Genomic DNA, 20677 nt, shown 5'->3' with positions numbered 1-20677 from the left:
TGGCCCCCCAACAGGCTTTCAAATTTCTGCCTTCCCCAAACGAATCTGTGGTTTTAAAAGAAATCAGGGTCAGGTACAGTGGCTCATGCCTGTAATCCCAGCACTTTGGGAGGCCGAGACGGGTGGATCACCTGAGGTCAGGAGTTTGGGACCAGTCTGGCCAACATGGCGAAACCCTATCTCTACTAAAAAAAAAAAAAAAAAAAAAAAAAATTAGCCTGGGTGTGGTGGTATGCGTCTGTAGTCCCAGCTACTCGTGAGGCTGGGGTAGGAGAATTGCTTGAACCCGGGAGGCAGAGGTTGCAGTGAGCCAAGATCTCACCACTGTACTCCAGCCTGGGTGACAGATTGAGACTCTGCCTCAAAAAAAAAAAAAAAAATCAGGACAGTGGTTGTCTCTGGTAGGTGAGTGGGGGCCAGGACTGACTGGGGAGGGGTGTGCAGGAACTTGGGGTGATGACAATGTTCTATAACTTAATACAGTTTGAGCTACACAAGTGTGTGTAGTTGTCAAATCTCAGCAAATGTATATTTAAGACGTGCAATTAAATGTAAATTTTACATCTTACAGCAAAAGAAAAAATGCAAAGAAATATTGAACTCTTGTTCATGTCATGCATTGTGGAGTTTCTGCAGGGAAGCAAATAGATGTCTGCAATTTAAAATGCCACAAAACGAGAAGAATGGATGGGTGCGTAGTGGGAGAGATAAACGTGATTAAATTCATTTAGTAAAATGCCAGTGGTAGCATTTAGGTGGTGTTCAGTGTGAAATTCTTCCCACTTTGCTGCATGTATGAAAATTTTTATAATAAAATGTTAGGGAGAAATGTCTCCTGGCTCCAGACGTGTCCCCTCCATTATATTAATCACATCTGCAATTAGTGTGATGTTTCTAGGACAGCAAATCAGACCATGGCTCTCCCTTGCTCGGAAACCCTTCCGTGGCTCTCCCTGGGGACATGCCCACACGTCTGTGGCTCCCAAGGCTGTCCATGCGTGGCCTCTGTTTATTTCTCTAATCATCACTCTCCCCTTCACTTTTTCCACCACAAAACACCAAAATAGTTATGCGTCCTGCATAGCATGCTATTTTATGTCTCCTATGATAGAAATCGCTTATTTTCATCTAATATACCTTCCCCACTTCTTTCTAAGTATTAGAAACTCCAATTTTTATCTGGTGATATGGCCAGGTAGAAATAAAGACTACATATCCCAGCCTTCTCTGCAGTGAGGTACGGCCATTGGATGTGCAGCAAGATAAAGTATTAATTACAACTTCTGGAAAGTGTTCTTTAAGATAGGGGCACAACCTTCTTCACCCCTTTCTCCTTCCTGCTGGTTGGAATGAGGGCACGATGGCTGGAGCTCAAGCAGCCATCTTGGATGAGGAGGTGAAGGCCATATGTGTAACATGACAGAGCACTAAGGTAGTTTGAAGCTGGGTCCCTGAGACTGTGGTGTGCTGTGTCAGCTCTGAATCCCCTACCTCTAGACTTCTATATGAAAGAGAAGTTAATACTCTCTTGCTGAAACCATGTTATTTTGAGTTTTCTGTTACCAACAACCAAACCTAGTCCTAACACACCAACTTCTATGTCCTTGAATGTTTTGATCCTTGTACTTGGAATGTCTTTTCCTCACTTTGCTCCTAACAAACTCCTATTGATCCTTCAAAACCTTGCTCGGACATCACCTTCTCAGTTACATGTTAATTCCTTGGTGGAATTAATGTTTCCCTCCTCCATGATTTCTCTGTACCTTATATCGCAGTGTGCAATTATTGAGCACTTACTGTGTATCAGGCACCATGCTGGGTGCTCCCTCTTTTAATCCTTACAATGATATTTAAGATAGGTTATTCTTTTCAAAATCTCCACTTCATAGATAACAAAAGCATAGACCTTGGAAAGTTATGACACTTTTCATGGATCACAAAAGTAGTGCGTGGTAGGGCCAAGCACCAAGTCCAGCAGTCTCATTCCAAAGCCTTTAGCCCTGTGCTGAATGGCCTCAATTATTGCCCTTATCAGAAAGTACTGACAACATTAGGTCACACATCCCTCCCTCCTACCACCTCTCAATGCTCAGAGGCCAGCCAGTGTCACCTTGGTCCCCCCAGAGCCCAGCACGGAGCCTGGCACACACCAGGTGAGCATGAGTGCTGTGGAACGTGACTATCCGTTCTGAGCCTCCAAGTCCTTGTGCTTGGAATATCCCTTCCTCGCTTTGCTCCTAACAAGCTCCTATTGATCCTTCAAAATGCTGCTCAGGCATCACCTGAGCCTGGCACATAAAGTTCTTCCCAGTAGGTGTCACCTCCCATAGCCCCCCTTGCCCCACACGTCTCCGGCAGGCTTTTGAAGCACTGTTTGGTACCTCTGCTTAGAACACTCTGCAGAACGCGCCTTCATACATTCACATCCAGGCCAGTCATCACCTCTGAACAAACTCCTATTGATCCCTCAAAGGCCTTCACCTCACAGGCCTAGGTGCTGCCTTCTCACCCCTCCAAAGCCTTTGCTGAAATCTCTGCTGCATTCCAGATCCCACTGAGGTACCTCCTCCACTGGACTTTGAGTCCCTTGAGAGCAAGGACCATGGATACCAGGTCCCACCGTGAGCAGTTATTGAGCACTTACTATTGTTAAAAAAGTTTAATCTCTAGCCGCCTCCTTACATACTTTAAGTTGGGCCTAAAAGTTTTTCTGTACATCATGAACTATATCAAGTGGAGGTATAGACAGACTATAGCCTACACTGTGCCAATCACCACATTTTGGCCGATCAAATGTAGCCAACTGTTCAAACCATGTTCAGATAAACCAAATGCCAACGTGTAACCAATCCAGCTGTTTCTGTACCTCATTTCTGTTTTCTGTATGTCACTTTCCTTTTTCTGTCCATAAACCTTCCACCATTTAGCTGTGGAGTCTCCAGGCCTACTCTGGCTCGGGAGGCTGCCCCGCTCGCAAATCATTCATTGCTCCGTTAAACTCCTTTACATTTAATTTGGCTGAAGTTTTTCTTTTATCACTGTGTGTCCACCACATTCAGTGCTCCCTTTTTCTTAGTTTTACTTATTTTTTATTTATTATTATTATTTTTTGAGACAGGGTCTTGCTCTGTCGCCCAGGCTGAAGTGCAGTGGTGTGATCTCAGCTCACTGCAACCTCTGCCTTCTGGGTTCAAGCAATTCTCCAGCCTCAGCCTCCCGAGTAGCTGAGACTACAGGCGTGCACCACCATGCCTGGCTAATTTTTGTATTTTTAGTAGAGACGGGGTTTCACCATGTTGGCCAGGCTGGCCTTGAACTCCTGACCTCAAGTGATCCTCCCTCCTCGGCCTCCCAAAGTGCTGGGATTATAGGTGTGAGCCACCACGCCTGGCCAGTGCTCCCTTTTTCAGTCCTCATAGTGACATTTGAGGTAGGTTATTCTTTTCAAAATTTCCATTTTACAGATTTAAAAAAAAGCGTCCTTGGAAAGTTATGCCACTTTTCCTGGATCACAATATTAAAAGATCACAATTCATCTTCTACTAATTTGGCAAGCCATCCATGGTCTTCTAAGCAAGGCGCCATGAATATAACGAATATAGAGACAGAAAAAGACCCCTCCCCGCTGGCTGGGTTGAGGGACTGAGAAACGGAGAGCCCAGACAAAAGGGGCAGGGCAGAGGTACAGGCTTTTCTCCTTGTTGCCACTAGATGGCAGTAGGGCCCCCATTGTCAGCCCCTGGGGCAAGGTCACCGACTGTCTTTGCCTCTGCCTCCAGCAAGCCAAGACCCTGGGCAGACTCAGTCCAAAAATAAACAATCGAAGAGCATGTTGGCCTGGTCCTTTGCTGGGTACTGTAGAGCAGGTGAGAGAGTGAGGAGGAAGGACTCCAAATTAGACCAGTTCTTAGCCATGAAGCAGAGACTCTGAAGCCAGAATGCCTAGGTCCCAATCTTGGGCTTGGTATTTCCTAGCTGTGTGACTCTGGGTAAGTTACTTAACTTCTCTGTGCCTCAGTTCTCTCAAGTGTAAAGTGAGGCTTGTAAAAGTGTCTCCTGCAAAAGAAAGGGCTGCTGGGAGGAGGGGTGTCCCTGATGTGCACTAAGTACAATATGAGTTTGTGGCTTTTATATTCCTGCCTCTGAGGCACTCACAGGGTAGAAATGGGGAGAAGCCAGTCCAGACAGGTGCACCCCAAAGCAAGAGAGATGAGAAGGCTGCACTTGTGCTGGAGCCAGAGGGGGGAAGAGGGCCCATCTGCTGGGAATGGGTAGAGCGGGGTGGGAGGAGTTCCGGCAGGGGAGCTGTTCCTATGCAATGGGCCTTGAAGAAAGAGGAGGATGGGTGGATGTGGGATTAGGTGACTGTGGAGGTGGGGCTGGTCTCTGTCCGGGTGACAGGTGGATGGTGGAGCTGGATGAGCCTCTCGGAGCCTCCAAGGCTGGGGAGGGGGGAGGGGGGAGGCAGATCGGTGTCCCAGGCCACACCTGTTGACTAGGGGATTAGGATGTTGTGTCCCTGCCAGCCCTCCTCCAATAAGCCCCTCTGGGCCTGCAGGGAGAGGAGGAGCCTTGCCATGTAAACTGTATTTTTAGTTCCCTGTGTCTCTCCCCGGCTGCTATAAGACACCTCTCCCCACCCCCAGCCCTGGCCGCTTGGCTGGAGGCTCTGCGAGGACAGCTGGGGAGAAGGGGAGCTGTGGTCAGTATGATGGATGCTGAGGGGCTGGAGAGGAGCAGCCCTGGGGGGTGGGTTCCTGGGAGTCTGGAGCAAACTTGGGGGTCCTGCTGCCCCATCAAGGGCCTTGAGCAGGTCCTGCAACTCCCAGGCCTCAGCCCTGCTCTGAGTCCTGGCCTGGCACTGGTCCAGGAGGGTAGACTCTGCCAGGGAGGCACAAGCTAAGCTGGGGGTGGGGTGGGAGGGACTGCTGGCAGGAGGGAGGCACTGCCCAGACTGTCCTCCAAAGGCTGCTTCCCAGAAGGAGGAGGAATAGAGTAGTGAAGACCGCAGCGAGTCCTGGCTTTGAGGAGCCAGAGTTCTCCTTCCTGCTGCTTCTTTGATCTCCCTTGGTGGTGTCTTAAGCCCAGATTTACCAAAGGGAATTGTCAGCTGCCCAAGGGCTAGCAAATTCCTAGGTCACCTAGATTGGATTTTCTGACCATAAAAATTGTGGGCCAGGTGCACAGCTGCCTGAGGGGCTCAAACCTGTGCAGGTGGGTGCTGGAATCCCCTTTGCTATAGCGTTCTCTTTGTGTGCATGTGACCAGAGGTGAGAGTGGCTGGAGACCGAAGATAGCAGAGCCCGTCTTTCTCCACCAGACTGAGGCCCCCGACTTGCCTTGCCTGGGGAGGGTGCTCAGTGGAAGTCCTGGGCTGTTCAGTCTGGACAAGAAAAGTCTCAGGTGAGCCTGCTCGTTCTCTTGTGAGGCAGACTCAGCTGGGCCTCTACATCCCCAAGGAGCAGGCAGCGCCACCACAAGGAAATGTATGTGACATGAAGGCATCTTTTGGTTCGACATAAAAAAGGATTTTTAAAGCTTTAGGGAGTGAGCTCACCACTCCCAGGAGTATTCAAGCAGATGCCAGATGATGATCTGTAGGGAAAACTACATTTAGTGGGAAATTGGACAAAATACCGTTGAAGGCCTCTTTTAGTCACAAGATACTATGGCCCTATAATTCTAGATTTCTCTGCTTCTAGCTCGCTGTAAGTCTGGAATCTAGAACCCAAGTTTCTCGGGTGGTGAAAAGTTGAAGACTTTGACACTCTAGAATTTCAATTCTGGGATCTCGAGACTCCAGAATTGGGAGCCTTGAGGATGATTCTACCAGTCTCAGTTTTGGATTCAAAGGATCCTGTGATATGAAAGGGAAAAAGAGGAGGTCTGACTTGGTTGGATCCAGTTTTGCCCCACTGGGTATCAGACTAATGTGCCCTGCATTCGTTCGTGTGTGTGTGTAGCATGAGCGTGTAAGGCTGTAGAAAGTTTTGCACACAAAGGCAGCCTGGCTTTCCTATCATGTGTCTGCAGCTTCTCTGCCCCGGCCATAATGAAGGCTGTCAGGGATAATAATAGCCCCCAAACAGAGCTGGTGACTCCAGGTAGCCATAGCAACTGTGAGGTAACGCTGCTCTGTTGTAGAGATGTGTAAGTACAAACAGATGTCGGTGCCTTCCCATTAGCTTAAATGGTAAAACTTAAAAGGTCCATCAACTTCAAAGCTACAGGTTTCCATGAGCACGCCAGTTAATGGGGGCGCTTGCCAAGCGGGTGATAGCTTCATATTAAACACTTCAGCATCAGTAATGGGTTGATGAGATTTTAAATGCTCAGGCTGTCCCCAGACAACTCAGGAGGCCAGAGATGGGAGAAGAGCTGGGATTCAGGTAGTAATCAGCCCTGCCCTGCCCCGCACCCTCAGGGGTGTTCTGACACTCTCGGGAGGGCACAGGCCAGAGAGCATTTGAAAACCGCACACTCCGTCTCCATCTCCAGGAGTCTCAGATCTGCCCCTCGGCCTTCCCCAGCGCACCAGGCAGGGGGCCCCGGGTCAGATGTGGCACAGCTCAATGCCATCTCCTTCTTTCTGCCCTCGTCTCTCACACCCTGGGCTCACCTCCAGCGAGTGACCAGCAGTAAGGGTCAAACTGCTGAGAGTGTGAGACCGGGGCAGACCCTCTCAGAGTTGTCTTTCCTTCTGAGGCTGGGCCTGGCACAGACTGGGGCCTCAGTACTGGGCTTTTGAATGAATGAATGAACAAAGGAACAAACAGATGACTGACTGAATGAATGAATGAGATCCCCTTTGGCATCCCCATGGCTTCTTTTTTTCTTTTTGAGAAAAAAAATGGAGGCTCGCTCTATTGCCAGGCTGGAGTACAGTGGCGCGATCTCGGCTCACTGCAACTTCTGCTTCCCGGGTTCAAGTGATTCTCCTGCCTCAGCCTCCCAAGTAGCTGGGACTACAGGTGCACAACACCACGCCCAGCTAATTTTTGTATTTTTAGTAGAGACAGGGTTTCACCATGTTGGCCAGGATAGTCTCAATCTCTTGACCTCATGATCCACCTGCCTTGGCCTCCCAAAGTGCTGGGATTACAGGTGTGAGCCACCGCGCCCGGCCCCCCATGGCATTTTTAGCTACTCATTTTGTCACTGCTTCTTCCACTGCTAAAGAGATGGGCCTTTGGAGGTCGGCTGGCCTAGCATTTGGGGTTGACTTCTGGAATGGTCACTAGGGAAGGGGCGCCAGATGTGCAGCCGGTGCCTCTGACCCTTTTGGTCATTAGGAGTCAGCTGACTCAGTACACAGGACTCACTGAATGGAGACATAAGGCTCCTTCAGGGAGTGGCAGCTCATGGCAATCCTAGAACGGTCACCAGCCAGGCTTTAGAGACACACACAGAGGGTGTTCTGACCCAAAATTGCACTGGGGAACTCCAAGTTTGGGGATTCTTTGAATTTAACTCTTTTTCTAACTACATTTCCTACTGTTTGTCCAATTCTTACCAAACATCCCTGTTCACATTCTGAAGACGGGATCTGACTGGCAGAGCTAGTAGACGCTGACTATCAGATGGAGCCCTGACATTGGCTTTCTCAGCTTGGCCGCGACTGGCAGCAGGTTTGGGGGAGAAATGTGTGTCCCAGAACAAGACTGGCTACACCTGCACCTCAGCAGGAGTGGGGCAGGGTAGTTATCTTCAAAAAGCTGTGTAGGTGGGGCAGTCATTACTGACACATCCAGTGCAGACCCAGGATGGCCCAAACACTGGCTTATCCTTTCTGAATCTCGTCTCCCATAGCTGTAAAGCAGGGTGGTGCTCGATACCTCACAGAGGTGTTGTAAAGATTAGATGTAATCTTGCCATGCAGGCATTTTGTAGAACGTAAAGTCCTATGTAGATGGAAGGAAGGGCCTATGCCTACCTTGATCATAGCACTAAACAAACTGTACTGTATTTTCATTCCTCTTAGTTATCTCCCTAAAGAGACTCTGAGTTCCTTGAACACACGAATGTGTTTTATTTGATTTTGTTATCCTCAGCATGTAGCAGTGTCTGACACACTGTAGGTGCTCTATCACTGTGAGAGGGATGGATGGATGGATGGAGTTACAGATGGATAGATGGATAGATGGATAGATGGAGGGATGGGTGGGTGATGGATGGAGGGATGGAGGAACAGATAGATGGAGGGATGGGTGGGTGATGGATAGATAGATGGATGGATGGAGGGAGGGATGATGAATGGAGGGATAATGAATGGATGAATGAGGGGATGGGTGGATGGATGAACAGATGGATAGATGGAGGGATTGGTGGATGTTGGATGGATGGGTGGATGGATAGATGAGTGAATGGATGGATAGACAAAGAGATGATGGATGGATGAATGGATGAATTAAGGGATGACGGATGGATGGATGAGTAAGTGGATGGACAAGTGGATAAATGGATAGATGGTTGAATACGTGAATGGATTGAAGGCGGATGCATGGATGTAAGATAAGGCTAATCATCCTCCACTCACTTTCTTTGCAAAACCATCCACCCATTTACTCAATAAACATTTATTCAGCTCAAACTTGGCACAGAGCACCATGTGAGGCCCAAGAGATACGTGGGTTAATAAAACAGAGCTCCTGCCCTCCTGAAAACTGCAAAGAAGGGGGCCTGGCTTCCTGGGTTCAAATCCCAACTCTGCCAGCAACTGGCTGTGCATCTGTGATGTTTCCCTACTTCCTCTCAATTAAATAGGGATAATGTCAGTACCTATCACATTGGGAGGTCTTGCGGGGATTAAATGAGTTACCAAATGCCAAGTGTTTGGGACAGGGCCTGGCACCCAGCAAAGTCTCTTGTGAGTGCTGGCTGCTATTATCCTAATGGAGAAGCTGGCATGAAAACCAGGGAATAGGATGCCCCTTGGGAAGCAATGCAACAGGAACCTACACAAAGAAAGGAAAGGAGGAAGCAATTAGTTGTGTCTCGAAGGAGTATGTCAAGAAAAACTTTTCAGAGGGAAATCTGTGAGCAGTATCATGAAGACAGGAGTTCTCTAAGAGATTGTGGACTTGCCTGGGACCACCTGGCTATAAGCACGAAACCATCCGGTTCCTTTCTGTCACTTCTGGCTGGGTGAGGGGTCTGTGAAAAAGGGGCAGAAGGTGCGTGAGAGGTTGCCAATGGCCAGGACTGTCCTGGGGCCAGCCGGGGCGCCTGGTGGCCAAGCTTAGAAACATGACAGGTCCTCTTGGGAGGGCTGACCGCAGGGAGCGTTGGGTTTCAGGCTGCTGGCGTCGGCCTCGGTGGTGCCCTTTCTGTCGGCTATGAGAGTCCAGACAGTGCCCAACCTCCTCCCCTTCTTTCCACACACACAACCACCCCACCCCCTGTGGCCTGAGCTGTCCTGCCTCGCCACAATGGCACCTGCCCTAAAATAGCTTCCCATGTGAGGGCTAGAGAAAGGAAAAGATTAGACCCTCCCTGGATGAGAGAGAGAAAGAGAAGGAGGGCAGGGGAGGGGGACAGCGAGCCATCGAGTGATCTTTGTCAAGCATCCCAGAAGGTATAAAAACGCCCTTGGGGCCAGGCAGCCTCAAACCCCAGCTGTTGGGGCCAGGACACCCAGTGAGCCCATACTTGCTCTTTTTGTCTTCTTCAGACTACGCCATGGGGCTCAGCGATGGGGAATGGCAGTTGGTGCTGAACGTCTGGGGGAAGGTGGAGGCTGACATCCCAAGCCACGGGCAAGAAGTCCTCATCAGGTAAAAAGAAGAGATTCCATTGCCCCTGCCACCCACACCCTAAGATCAAGGGTGTTCAGCTGCAAGGTGGAAAGTTTGTACGTGGGATAGTTCTGTTGGCTGCATTAGTTAAGGGTGTTAGAACGGTCACTTGCTTTTTCTTTGCTTTTAAGGGTCAGGGATTGGACTCAGGAGAGGGAAAGGGGCCATTTCAGGCTGATGTCAGCAGCTGGAGGAAGCTTGAGAATCAAACCTTGGATGCTCAGAGTCCACCAGGAAGAATTTTAGAATTATAGACAGTCAGAGTTAACAAGGGCCCTGAGAGATTTTGTATAGCCACCTCTCTTACAGGATGAGGACAAAAAGGGACTGAGAAGGGGAGGACATTTCCAGAGTCACAGCTCATTAAATGCTCTTAAAGTGTCAAGGTTAAGACATGGTCTCCAAGGGGAGACAGATCTGGTTCTAGACTTGCCTCTGCCACTGAGCCACTGGGTGACCTTTGGGAAGGTACTCAACCTCTCGGAGCCTCAATTTCCTCTCCTGTACAGTGAGGGGATATCCTAATATCTATATCCTAAAAGAGATGTTAGAATTAAATAAGATAATGCATGCAAGAGGCCCGGCATGGTTCCTGGCATATACTGAGTCCTAGAAATGTTAGTAGCTATTACAGATGAAGCCCAGGCTAGGGACCTTTCAAAGCATTGCAATTAGAGAACAGAAGATAGAGGCTCATTAGTGACCTTTGATGTTGAGTATGTCTCCAGTTTGAGAGCTCTGAATGATGTGGTCTCCAAGTATATCCTGCCTTCTACCACAAGGGATTCCAGAATACACCAAAGAAAACAAAATTCTGAGTTTTGTAAATAGAGGATGGCTGTGGTTTGTACATAGAAGCTCATCTCCTCGTTGCCTTCCATCCCAAATGGTGATACACTCTTCTCTTTTCCTGGCCCCTTCCCTCACCGTTCTGAGCTGGTTCCCTCACAAGTCTAATAGGTTACGAATCAACGTTTCTGCCCCCCAGGAGGAAGGAACTGGGCACCGGGGTTGCCATAAGTGAATGGATTGTCTTTGATACTTTAATTTGCAGATTAATTTCTCCTCATTTGTGAGCCAGAGCCAATTTTCCTCTTCCACTCCGTCGTCCTTTAGGTCTTCCTTGGGCTTTACCCATTTCCAGCTTCCATCTGCCTCGGGAGCATGGCTGGTCCTGGAAACTCCGTTATCTAAAATTTGAGCCGTTGGTGATCCGTGCTAGAAACAGTTGAGGAAGAACAGTTGAGTTTTCTGTTGACTCTAATGGCATCCTGGTGTGTTTCTTATGTCTTTCTTCTCCTGTCCCTGTCATCTGACTGCAACATGCCCTGTTGGATTGCACAAAGTGCTCCCCCAACCAACACACACACACAAATTGACATCAACTCCTGGGCCACAGATTTGCCGTGTGACCTTGGACAAGTCTCTCCACCTCTGGGTCTTATTTCTCTGTTGGTTGAGCAAAGGGATTGTCTTCCATGGTCTCTGAGATCCCGTCCCACGCTCATGCCCTAGAATTCTCTGAGTCCTTGATGCACCTTTGCCTTTGGAGAGGAGGCAGGACAGTCAGGCGTGGAGGTAGGAGACCAGAGTTTGCAGAGCAGAGGTCTTTCCAAGGTGATTTGGGAGCTGCCAGACCTAAGGCAGTGACTTGTATGTCTTGAAAGAGACTCAGGGTGTTGCATCATCAGGGAGGATCAGGGAGGTTTGCCAGGGGCCGGGGGCCAGGGACAAGACATAATGCCTAGTGTTGCTGGCCCCTGAAAGGTCCCAGAGGCCTGGTGCCCTGTCACGTCTTAGGCCGTGGGACATGCAGAGACTGTGCCAGCTGGTTCTGCCCTCTCAGTGTTTGGGGTACAAGGAGGATGGCCTCCCTGGGGGCAGGGTGGAGGAGGCCCATGCCCAGGACTGCAAATGCCACCCATGGGAGTTGGCATCTTGACTTTGTTCTAGATACTGACTCTGGATTTTCTGACTGACCTTGAAAGGTTATGTCTCCAATCTTCTGATTGTAAAAGAGGGCAAATTCCATGAAGCCCAGTCTGTAAAACACTGAGGCCTTCACTGCAAGTACACGAACATAAAATTCTACAACACAGAAGCTGGAAGGTCACTTGGAGATTCTGGCTCCAGGGGTGGGGCTTCAGAAGGGAGGGGGCTGCTGAGTGGGCTCCACACCCCTGTTTTTCCTTCCTTTACTCAAACCTTTTTTGTTTTATTTACTTTGGCTTTTTTTGGGGGTGGGGGAACAAAGGATTTCAAGGCCATAAAATGTTTGAAAATCACCAGTGGTGGTCACTGCTTCTCATTACAGGGAGGAACTGGGCCTGAGAGTCTCCACCGGTTAATGGCAGCCACAGGCAGGACCAAAAATTCCTGGGTGATGGTGATGATAATGATGATGGTAGAGTTGATGAGGAGGAGAAAGACAACCACCATTTATTCAGCACATACTGATTGCTGGGCTCTGTGTTAAGTGTTTTACTCACTGAAGCCTGACAACAATCTTATGAGGTAGATAAGATTATGATCACCACATTTAACAGAGAGGTTAAGTAACTTACGCCCAGTCATACAGCAAGTGAGAGAGGAGCTGGAATTCAAATTCAGGCAGCTTGGATCCAGAATTCCAGAATCCTTGCTCCTTTTTTTTTTTTTTTTTTTTTTTTGAGATGGAGTCTTGCTGGGATTACAGGTGCATGCCACCATGCCTGGCTAATTTTTGTATTTTTAGTAGAGACTGGGTTTTGCCACGTTGGCCAGGCTGGTCTCGAACTCCTGACCTCAGGTGATCTGCCCACCTTGTCCTCCCAAAGTGCTGGGATTACAAGCCAACGCGCCCGGCCCAGAATCCTTGCTCTTGACCACTATGCTATACTGCCCCATGACATTGCCACACGCAAGACGGGCTGCCATCCACGCTCTGGTTCTTTTATTCTAGCAGAGCCAGAGGGGTGTTCATGGATCTGACAATGTGCTCCATGTTCTATGTGGGTGTCCAACTGGGCCTCAGTTCAGAGAGCAGCAGGAAAATGACCTCCCTTCTCTCTGACTTGGCCTGAAGATCTGTCTGATGAACCAGGCCCACTGATAGCAGGGTTGAAGCTGGAAACACAGGCAAGCGGGACTTTCTGAAATACTAGAGAAAACGCCCTCCATCCATTTCCACAGGCTGAGAGGCTTTCATCTGTTCATTTTCCGGATCAGGCAAATCCAGGAGAATGGCCTTCTGTGGCTGCCTGGGGGGCTCCTAGCTGCAAGGCCTGGGCCCACAGGAGGCAGGCAGCTGTGTGGTGCCAGAATGATCTTGCGGGGACAAATTAGCCCGATTCTGCTCTGCTGTTTAAAATATGGGGCGGGATGTGGTGGCTCAGGCCTATAATCTCAGCACTTTGGGAGGCAGGATCGGGGGATCACTTGAGTCCAGGAGTTCGAGACCAGCCTGGGCCACATAGTGAGACCCCTTCTCTACAAAAAATAAACAAAATTAGCTGAGTGTGGTGGTGTGTGCCTGTAGTCCCAGCTACTCAGGAGGCTGAGGTAGGAGGATCACTTGGGCCCAGGAGATTGAGGCTGCAGTGAGCCAAGATCACACCACTGCACTCCAGCCTGGGCAACAGAGCAATACCGTGTCACAAAATAATATTAATAAAGTAAATATAAGCTCTCTCCCTGGCTGTCTGGTGCTGACAGTGGAAAGTAAGGCATTGGCAGGTCTAGACCCTTTTGGTTTACATATGGATGAGCCAAGATCCAGAGAGGATAAGTGACTTCAACATCACAGATCACATTGGCGTCAGAACTGGGACCGGAACTCACCTTCCATAACTGTCAGTCCCGTGTTCTCTTCCCTAGATATCAGGGGGCAGGGGTGGGCCCCAAAATGTCTGAGACCCCCAGCTGCCTTGTGTCCCAAATTCTTGGCCCTGTTCTGCCCCAGACAGTCTCCTTTCAGTGTCCTGACCTCGGACCATCGCCTGTGCATGCCAGGTCTTGCATCTGTCAGGCGGGAGTTCAAGGATCATTGTCGCCAGATAATAATAGTCAGGAGCTCAGGGACCCTTGGATGAAAGGTGTCAGAGACAAGCTGTCAGTGACGCACGAGGATTTGGACAGGGTCCTGGGGCGAGGTGGCAATATTGGGCACGGCAGCAGACCATGCCCAATGTGGGGGAAGGGAGTGTATGTAGTTCAGGCTTGTGTGTGTCTGTGTATGTGTGTGCATGTGAGTATGGCGTGTGCTGGGAGATATTTACGTGTACCTCTGTGTGAGTGTGCAGGCCCATATGTGAGTGTGCACACACATCTGTGAGAGCCCGCATGCATGTACACTTGTGAGGTGTTGATACATGTCCATGTAGGTATCAGTTTGCCTGTAAATATCTCTGTGTAGCAATAACAAAGCCCAAATAGTCATCAAGAGTGTAGACATGAAGCCAGACTGCCTGGGTTAAATCCCCAGCTAGTTAGTCTTTCGGTGCCTCTGTTTCTTCCTCTGCAAAATGGCATCTACCCCATCAGGCTTTTAAAATCAGTTAATATGGCCGGGCGTGGTGTTCACGCCTATAATCCCAGCACTTTGGGAGGCTGAGGCAGGCAGATCACAAGGTCAGGAGATCGAGACCATTCTGGCTAACACGGAGAATTCTGAGAATTGCTCAGACCCAGGAGGTGGAGGTTCCAGTGAGCAGAGATTGCGCCACTGCACTCCAGCCTGGGCAACAGAACAAGACTCCATCTCAAAAAAGAAAAACAAAAAACAAAAAACAAAAAAACCATGAACTCATTTTCGGGTTGAGCAGCTCAGTGTCCTGGTTGTGAAATACTCTCCTCATAAAACCCTGGGATGGAGACTATGGGGATCAGGTGCTTCCTTGTGACAACATCTGGGCATGGTGGCTCAGGGCGCAAACTGGAGTGTGGCCATAATACATACTGTGTACTTTTACAAGGATGTCACAGAGCCTGGAAACCATAAAAGAGGAGCTTTGCAAGGAACTGAAACGATTAGACAGGAGAGAGAACCCTGGGCAGACAGGGTTGCCCGTGCCAAACATTTCAGGCTGTGGCACAAGGGAAAAGGTGGGAGTTATGAAACTCTTCCATTTTGGGTTTAGGTCTGGGCTCTGCCGCTAGCTAGCCAAGTGACCTTGGCCACTTATCTCTGTGGTCTTCCATGAATAAAAGGCGGAAACTCACTCCTACCCAGAGGGCAGGTCTGACTCCCTTTAACCAGCACCCACCTGCTCACAGCAGGAAGGACCGAGATCTAAAGCTGGAGGTGGGCAGGAGGGACCGAGGTCTAAAGCTGGAGGTGGCTGCTCAGAGTCCCAGCAGAGGCCCCTGGGGCACCTCACTGAGTGCCTGGCAGGAGTAGGTGCCTGTCTCAGGGCTGGGTTGGGTTGCTTCCACCAGGACCCTTCGTCAACTGCACGGTGAGGGGACTGGGAGGTTCAGAGAGTCACAGCTTGGGCTCAAAACAAGCAAGAGGTTTCTGAGCGTGAGGATTGCTCTGGAGTGGAATGGCCCTCACAGGTAGGAGTGAGCCTCCTGTAGCTAGAGGTATTTAAGCAGCTGAAGGACAATCCCTGGGCAGGAAGCTGCAGAGATGGTCGCAGCGTGGACTAGAACTGCTCTTTTGGTCACTCAGATCTCATTCCAGCCCGGCTTCTCTGGACAGCACCCCTGCAATAGTGAGCTGGTGACTTTATGCCTCAGAACCTCGGTTTCCACATCTGTAAAAGGGAATAATATGAATGACTCAAAAGGAAAATGCAAGTTGAGTCTGTCACGGAACCTGGCACGTAGTAGGTGCTCAGCTAGTCCAGGGTCCTTCAGCTTCAGTGCTCCTGGCCCACTCACAATGCCACTCAGCCATCTCCTCTCTAGGCAACTTGGGGAAAATTGGAGTGAGGCCAGTGAGCAATGCAGAGATGACCCTCATAGTAAAGAAGATGATGATGATAATAAAAATAACAATAGCATGCATTTATACGACACTCACTATGTGCCAGACACCCTGTTGGTACATAGCACACACTATCTCACTTAATACTTTAAGTAGGGACAAGTTATCCCCATTCCTTATATGAGGAAGCTGAGGCACAGAGAGGTGAAGTGAATGGCCCAAGGTCACACAGCTGGGAAGACAGGGAGCTAAACTTGAACTCTAGTCTGGCTGCCCCCAGACCTCACACCACACCTCCTATGCCTGACCCCAGCCTTCCCTGTGCCCACAGGCTCTTTAAGGGTCACCCAGAGACTCTGGAGAAGTTTGACAAGTTCAAGCACCTGAAGTCAGAGGATGAGATGAAGGCGTCTGAGGACCTAAAGAAGCATGGCGCCACCGTGCTCACTGCTCTGGGCGGCATCCTTAAGAAGAAGGGGCATCATGAGGCAGAGATTAAGCCCCTGGCACAGTCGCATGCCACCAAGCACAAGATCCCCGTGAAGTACTTGGAGGTAAGAGGCAGAGCCTGGGCAGGTGGGAGGACGCGGGGAAGGCCTCGGGGTGGGGCAATGGGATCTGGGTTCGAGTCCCAGCTCAGCCACTAACTTGTGGGATGACTTATGCCACTCTTCTCTGTGCCCAGATTTCTCATTTGTAAAGGGGACTGCCACCCACTTTGCCTTCCTCCTGGGATGGTTGAGAATGAACACATTTAGCATTTTTAATTTAGTATGCCAAATTCACATCTTATTACCAAAGGGGAAAGAGAGAGGGCATATTGGGTGCAAAATTTGCATCCTCTCCATGGGTAGGTACCATTATCATATCCACTTGATAGATGGGGAAACTGAGGCACACAGAGGTTAAGCAGCTTGTCCATGGTCACACAAGGTGGATAACAGCAGAGCCAAGATTCAAACGCAGGTCTCTATTACTACAGAACCTACCCAGCCCCTAACTGCTGTGCCACTGGGAGTCTGGTACATGCAGGACTTATGTGGCAGGAGCTCAGCAACTGGGGCTCAATTTGGGGTGGGGGTGGCCAAAAGGCTGGCTCTATTGGTTCCAGCATCTTCACAGATGAAGAGACAGGACCTCAGTTTCCAGCACGAGCAATTGGTTTGAACCTCCTGAGATGGGTTGGAAAGTTGGGTGGATCAGGGTTGGGAGCAGGAGCCTGGGCTTCAGGTTGTGTGTCTATAACTGGTGGGAGGAGGCGATTTGGGGAGAGGAGGGAGCTGGGGATGAAGGACCACAGCGACTGGTGCATCCCCCGAGGGTAGAAACAGCAGGAAGTCTGGTGCAGCCATGAGGATTAGGATGTGGTGATAGCTACCCGCTGGGATGGGCCACAGTGAGCATTTGCTGTCGTGCCTAGCACATGGCATCCATCCTCAAAGTTGCCTCATGGCCAAAATGGCTGCAAGAGCTCCAGCCACCTCTTCTATATTCCCAACTAGAAGCAGGAGAAAGAGAGGAATGCTCTCTTTTGAGGAGTTAAGGAGTCCCAGAAATCTCATCCAACAATTTTATTTACATCTCATTGGCCAGAAGTTAGTTACGGAGCCACCCTGTCTGCATGGGAAGCTGGGAAAGGTAGTCTATTACCCCTCCAAATACAACTAGTGTTCTGTTACCAAGAAAGAAGGGGAAATGGATATTGTGGAGGTAATTAGCAGTCTCTGCCCCAGGCAAGTACCCTTCTCATCCTCATTTTACTGGTTTGGAAACTTGAGAGCTCAGAGGGTTTAAGTAGCTTGCCCAAGTTCACACAGCTGATAAGCCAGGAGGTACAGTGAGATGTATGGTACTCTGGAACCAGGCTCTGAATCCACTGTGGCACAATATCACCCATTGACAACCACCGCCACCCCTCTTTAGCCTCAACCCTTGCACCCCACCCTGCAATTACGCAGAGTCCTGCCTGCCCAACTGCTCCACATCACCAGTGTGAACAGACAGCCCTGCACGTGAGGCCATCCCTGCCTTCCCATCTTCTCTCTGCAAATCCCTGTTCATCCACTAAGGCCCAGTGCAAAGCCATCTCCCCTGCTTGGACCCCCAGGCCCACGAGGCCCTCAGCGGTTCCATCTGCCAGCCCCTCCCTGCACTGTGGCACTTTATCCTCATCTCCGGTCATGGCACTGCCAGGCTGTGTGATAATTTGTCCCTTTGCCCAGCGGTCTCCCAGCAGGCACTCAGCTCCCGAGGGGCTACCATTTCTGTGCCCCAGTGGCAAGTGGTTGGCTCACCATACACTTCCAATGACTGAGTTCTCTCTCTAGAGAGGAAGAAGCTGAGTCTTGGATGGAAAAAACCATGCAGCCAAGATATCACAACCAGTTGGCCACTAGAACCCAGGTCTCCCTAAAACGTGCTTAATCTGATGCATAACCTCTGCAAAAAATTAAGACATAGCCCAGGTGTCTGCTCTTCCCCCTCACGGTGGAACTTCCCTCTGCGCTGTTCATAAGACAGTCAACTGTGGACAGATCCTCACCTGTGGACAGATCCTCACCTGTGGACAGATCATCTCTCTGAGAGACTGAGGGACTGTACAGGGTGGTGGGTGCTAAGAGTGTTTCCATTTCTCAATTATGCAGTGGCTCCATTCCACTGTTTTCTAGATATGAGCGGCTCTGCCATGGACTCCAGAAAGTCTGAGCTGGGGGCCCCACCAGGACATCTGGGTGGGTGAAATCACACATGGGGTCGGGGCAGAGGTGGCCCTGGAACTTGGTTCTCTCAAGTTCTCTAAGGACAGGGCTTGCTCCATGACACCTCGAGCCCCCACTTTGTTTTGTGGCATTCTTGAAATGGAAAGTGAAGTTAAGCATCCACCTCGATGCCCAAGAGTAGGCGTTTGTGGAGCTGCCCCTCTTTCCCAGCAGAGGGGCTTATGGGTGCTTCTTGAGGCCTCCCTTTGCATGTCCCACCCGTGACTATCCCTGCTTTATGTCACTTGCACCCTGGGGCCCTGAGAAAACGAGAAACCCAGCCTCAGTTCAGCCACTGCCTCCGTTCCCAGCTCTGGCAGCGGCCTGCCCACAGCCTCCTGGGCCCAAATCCATGTCTGCTCTCTGCTTCCTGCGTGACCTCGGTCTGGCCACTTGATTGTCTCCTCTGTAAAACGACACTCCTTGGTGCACCAGCCAGGGCTGTGGTTGGGATCGAATCTGGTTAACTTGAGAAAGCACAGCCGCGTTTTACATCCACGAGTCTTTCCATCCCTAAAGCAGCCCCATGCTACATCTCCGTTTTCCCATGCCTATCTCTGTTATCCGGGCAGTGAGACTGTGGGTACTAACGCAAATGGCAATGCTGAGGCTGATAGCAGACATTCTCCTTCCTGGGAGCCAGCCGTGGGCCTCATCCCTGTCTTCTTCCTCTCTCTCCTTCCCTCCCACCAGTGTTTCTGTGCTTGGTATAAAAAATAGGAGGCTATGCCCCCAAAATAGGGTCTTCAAAACAATAACCATACCAAGTCATTAAGTATGCAAAAATTGCATGCACACAAATAGAAATAGTTCCTTTCTAGAATTTCTGATTGCAAAATCCTGAATACAATAATGAAATCCAAGCATTTCCCTTCTTTTCTGCTGCCCCCAAGCGGGTGGTGCTCTGAGCTCCCACCTGGTTTCAGTAGGGTCTACATCCTGGTGGAGTGGAGGGGGCTGTGGGTAAGAGCATGGGCTCCGGAGCTGGCCCTCCTGGGTCCAAATGTCCCTTCCATTCAACCTCCTCTTGCCTCAGTTTCTGCATCTGTAAATCAAGGGCAGTTGTAGTATCTATCTCACAGTGGTTGTGGGGATCAAAGGGGTTCATCTGTGGAGATCACACAGACTCTCACCTGGTGCCTAGCAAGTGCTCAATACACGGTCCTGGAATAAAGAGAAGGTAGGAGGAGAACTGACTCCCATCTGGCCCCTGGCTTGTCCCACCCCGGTGACCATTTTCTCTCCTCACCCTCCCTGCAGTTCATCTCGGAATCCATCATCCAGGTTCTGCAGAGCAAGCATCCCGGGGACTTTGGTGCTGATGCCCAGGGGGCCATGAACAAGGCCCTGGAGCTTTTCCGGAAGGACATGGCCTCCAACTACAAGGAGCTGGGCTTCCAGGGCTAGGCCCCTGCCGCCCCCACCCCCACCCACCTGGGCCCCAGGTCCAAGAGAGGGCGGGGTCTGATCTCGTGTAGCTGTGTAGAGTTTGCTTCTGAGTGTCTGCTTTGTTTAGTAGAGGCGGGCAGGAGGAGCTGACGGGCTGGGGCTGGGGTGCTGAAGTTGGCTTCGCATGCCCAGCGATGGGCCTCCCTGTGGAATGTCATCACCCTGGGAACCGGGAGTGGCCCTTGGCTCACTGTGTTCTGCATCGTTTGGATCGGAATTAATTGTCCTTTCCTCTAAATCCCAACCTAACTTCTTCCAACCTCCAAACTGGCTATAACCCCAAATCCAAGCCATTAACTACACCTGACAGTAGCAATTCTCTGATTAATCACTGGCCCCTTAAAGACAGCAGAATGTCCCTCTGCAATGAGGAGGAGATCTGGGCTGGGCGGGGCAGCTGGGGAAGCGTTTGAGTATCTGGAACTTGTGTGTGCCTTCTCAGGTATGGCAGTGACTTGCCTGGTTTTAATAAAACACCTTGCAACATCTCAGTCTCTGCCTGGCATTTTTCATCTCCTAGAGTAAATGACGCCCCCACCAGCACCAGCATCAAGGAAGAAATGGGGGGAAGACAGACCCTGGGTTTGTGTGTGCAGAGAGCCTCAGGAAAGAGGAGAAGGGGAGGAGGAAAGGCAGGAGGGTGAGAGGGACAGGAGCCCACCCTCCCTAGGCCACCGCTCAGAGGCAGGCCCAGTGCAGGGCATGGGGAAATGGAAGGGACAGCCTTGGCCCCAGCCTTGGGAGCACCTTCTCTTCGGGGGAGGGGG

At 50.3% G+C, this 20677-nt stretch overlaps 1 protein-coding gene across 4 annotated transcripts in view; it reads left to right on the top strand.

The window, feature by feature from the left end:
- MB (myoglobin) overlaps positions 1-20396 on the top strand; it is a 68942-nt gene extending 48546 nt beyond the window's left edge. For 2 of the 4 annotated variants that reach the window (XM_054542901.2, XM_063722676.1), the window contains 3 exons: positions 9671-9773; positions 16034-16256; positions 19722-20396. In XM_054542901.2, the coding sequence (XP_054398876.1) occupies positions 9671-9773; positions 16034-16256; positions 19722-19868 (473 nt within the window). In that variant the 3' untranslated portion in view covers positions 19869-20396. 4 annotated transcript variants of the gene reach the window in all.
- Positions 20397-20677: the final 281 nt, after the last annotated feature.

Source organism: Pongo abelii, chromosome 23 (genome assembly GCF_028885655.2).
Source record: "Pongo abelii isolate AG06213 chromosome 23, NHGRI_mPonAbe1-v2.0_pri, whole genome shotgun sequence".
NCBI classification, from domain to species: domain Eukaryota; kingdom Metazoa; phylum Chordata; class Mammalia; order Primates; family Hominidae; genus Pongo; species Pongo abelii.
Note: the sequence above shows the minus strand (reverse complement) of the source record. Positions and strands in the feature narration are given on the sequence as shown.